This window comes from Nanorana parkeri, unplaced genomic scaffold (assembly GCF_000935625.1).
Source record: "Nanorana parkeri isolate BGI_ZX_2015 unplaced genomic scaffold, ASM93562v1 scaffold1568, whole genome shotgun sequence".
In the NCBI taxonomy this organism is placed as follows: domain Eukaryota; kingdom Metazoa; phylum Chordata; class Amphibia; order Anura; family Dicroglossidae; genus Nanorana; species Nanorana parkeri.
Window position 1 is genome coordinate 153,869 of NW_017307836.1, and position 2,219 is coordinate 156,087.

The window sequence follows — 2,219 nt, forward strand, 5'->3', positions numbered from 1 at the left end:
TATATATATATATATATATATATATATATATATATATATCTCCAGCAAAAACAGCAATTAAAACACCTTGAGCAGAATGGAGAAGGATTAAAATCTCTCTCAGGTTTTACCTGCTGTAAGGTTTCTCACTCTGGGAATCTCCTTCACTTCCCACTTCCTGCCCCAGTGACACTGTGTGTCAGGTTTTGACAATGTGTCACCAGGACAGGAAGGGAGGGGAAATATCTCCAACCTGTACACCGAAAGTGATAAGAGTTCTGTCCCTCTTTCGCACCATCCAAAATGGCTGTCAAAGAGCTACAACTTTTTTTTTCTTATTCTTCCACGTCTGTTTCTTTCTCTTCTTTGGAAATGTGGAATTGTATCAAATCTTCTCCCCTTTCCCTTCCCAGGCTTTTTAGTGAGACAAACAGTCATCAACATATGTAGGAGAAAGCGGCTGGAAAGCGACTCCTACAACCCGCCACACGTGCGCCGGAAGCAGAAGATCACCGACATAGTAAACAAGTATAGGAACAGGCAGCTGGAGCCTGAGTTCTACACCTCCCTCTTCCAGGATGTGGGCCTGAAGAGCTGCACTCCTTAAACCAAAGTCCCTAATTCGGGGGCCCGCAGGCAAGTGACTTTGTCAAAGGGAACGCTCTGGCAAAGCCCGGAAACCAAAAATACGAGCTCGATGCACTGAATGTGTGGATGAAAGGAGGCTCTGCGACCCGCCACTTGGTGTCCAGCTCGAGGGATCCCATTCCAGGCTTGTGCTAGCAGAGGACTTTATCACTGATCACTTTGTAGACTGTCAAGCTGCATGTGGATCTTCAGGATCGGTCCGCACACCACTGCTAGAGCACCAACACTGGAGGGCAAAGGAAGACTTGACTGAGCAGCTCCACGGACACATGCCAGCGCTTTAGCCATATCAGTTTAGCCATCCCACTCCATGTAACAGACCTGAAACCACCTCCATGAGTTGAAGTGACTCTTCTTTTATAGGAAAGGGTGAACTAAGGCTATTGTCACCATTGTATCTCGTGTACTGTAGCCTTAACACTGACACAGTCCTGTCAGTAAGGAGTCCTTATAGCGAGGTTTGCAAATATAAACCTCACAAGATGTATGCAATGTTTTATTTTCTAGTGTTTCACGGGCGTATTTAATACAACATTGAGGTGCGCTAACCTCTGGCAGCCAATCACAATTTGGCACCCTAGGCAGGACATTCAAAGCTAATGCCTGGTTTGTTGCCATGGGCATTACCGCAGTTCCTTGCTTTACAGGCCTTATGTAGAAAGAATCTGATTGAAGGACTGTGGGTCAAAAGCGTGACTGGGCAGAATGGGACAGAAGCGTGACTGGGCAGAATGGGACAGAAGCGTGACTGGGCAGAATGGGACAGAAGCGTGACTGGGCAGAATGGGACAGAAGCGTGACTGGGCAGAATGGGACAGAAGCGTGACTGGGCAGAATGGGACAGAAGCGTGACTGGGCAGAATGGGACAGAAGCGTGACTGGGCAGAATGGGACAGAAGCGTGACTGGGCAGAATGGGACAGAAGCGTGACTGGGCAGAATGGGACAGAAGCGTGACTGGGCAGAATGGGACAGAAGCGTGACTGGGCAGAATGGGACAGAAGCGTGACTGGGCAGAATGGGACGGAAGCGTGACTGGGCAGAATGGGACGGAAGCGTGACTGGGCAGAATGGGACGGAAGCGTGACTGGGCAGAATGGGACGGAAGCGTGACTGGGCAGAATGGGTCGGAAGCGTGACTGGGCAGAATGGGTCGAAAGCGTGACTGGGCAGAATGGGTCGGAAGCGTGACTGGGCAGAATGGGTCGGAAGCGTGACAGACTTCTTCCATACATCCAAATCTTATTAAAGAAGCCATTTTTTTTTGTTCTGTTTCGTGCCACTAACTGACTCTGTACAGGCCGAAGCACCATATGTTATCAAAGTCTTCATTGATGTGTATTTTTTTTTTGTACTCTTTTTCCCAGGTCCCTATAAAGCAACAAAATGTGCTACACTTACAGATCTCTAAAGTTGGTGTCCCAAAAATCGTACCCATTGATCACACATATAACTAGCTAGGCAGCACCAATAGGAGAGAGCCATATTAAATATGGCCCCTGCTACTAGTCTAGAGGTAGCTGCCACACAACTATTTTTTTATTTATTTTTTAGTACACAAGTGCAGTTTGTAGAAATCTCTTTATGCGATGA

General features: G+C 47.5%; 1 protein-coding gene across 1 annotated transcript in view; it reads left to right on the top strand.

Annotated features, from left to right (window-relative positions):
• RALGAPB (Ral GTPase activating protein non-catalytic beta subunit) overlaps positions 1 to 1,308 on the top strand; it is a 66,267-nt gene extending 64,959 nt beyond the window's left edge. Inside the window, exon 32 of the mRNA XM_018570654.1 lies at positions 393 to 1,308. Coding sequence (XP_018426156.1) covers positions 393 to 586 — 194 coding nt within the window. The 3' untranslated portion in view covers positions 587 to 1,308. The remainder of the gene's footprint in view (positions 1 to 392) is intronic.
• Positions 1,309 to 2,219: the final 911 nt, after the last annotated feature.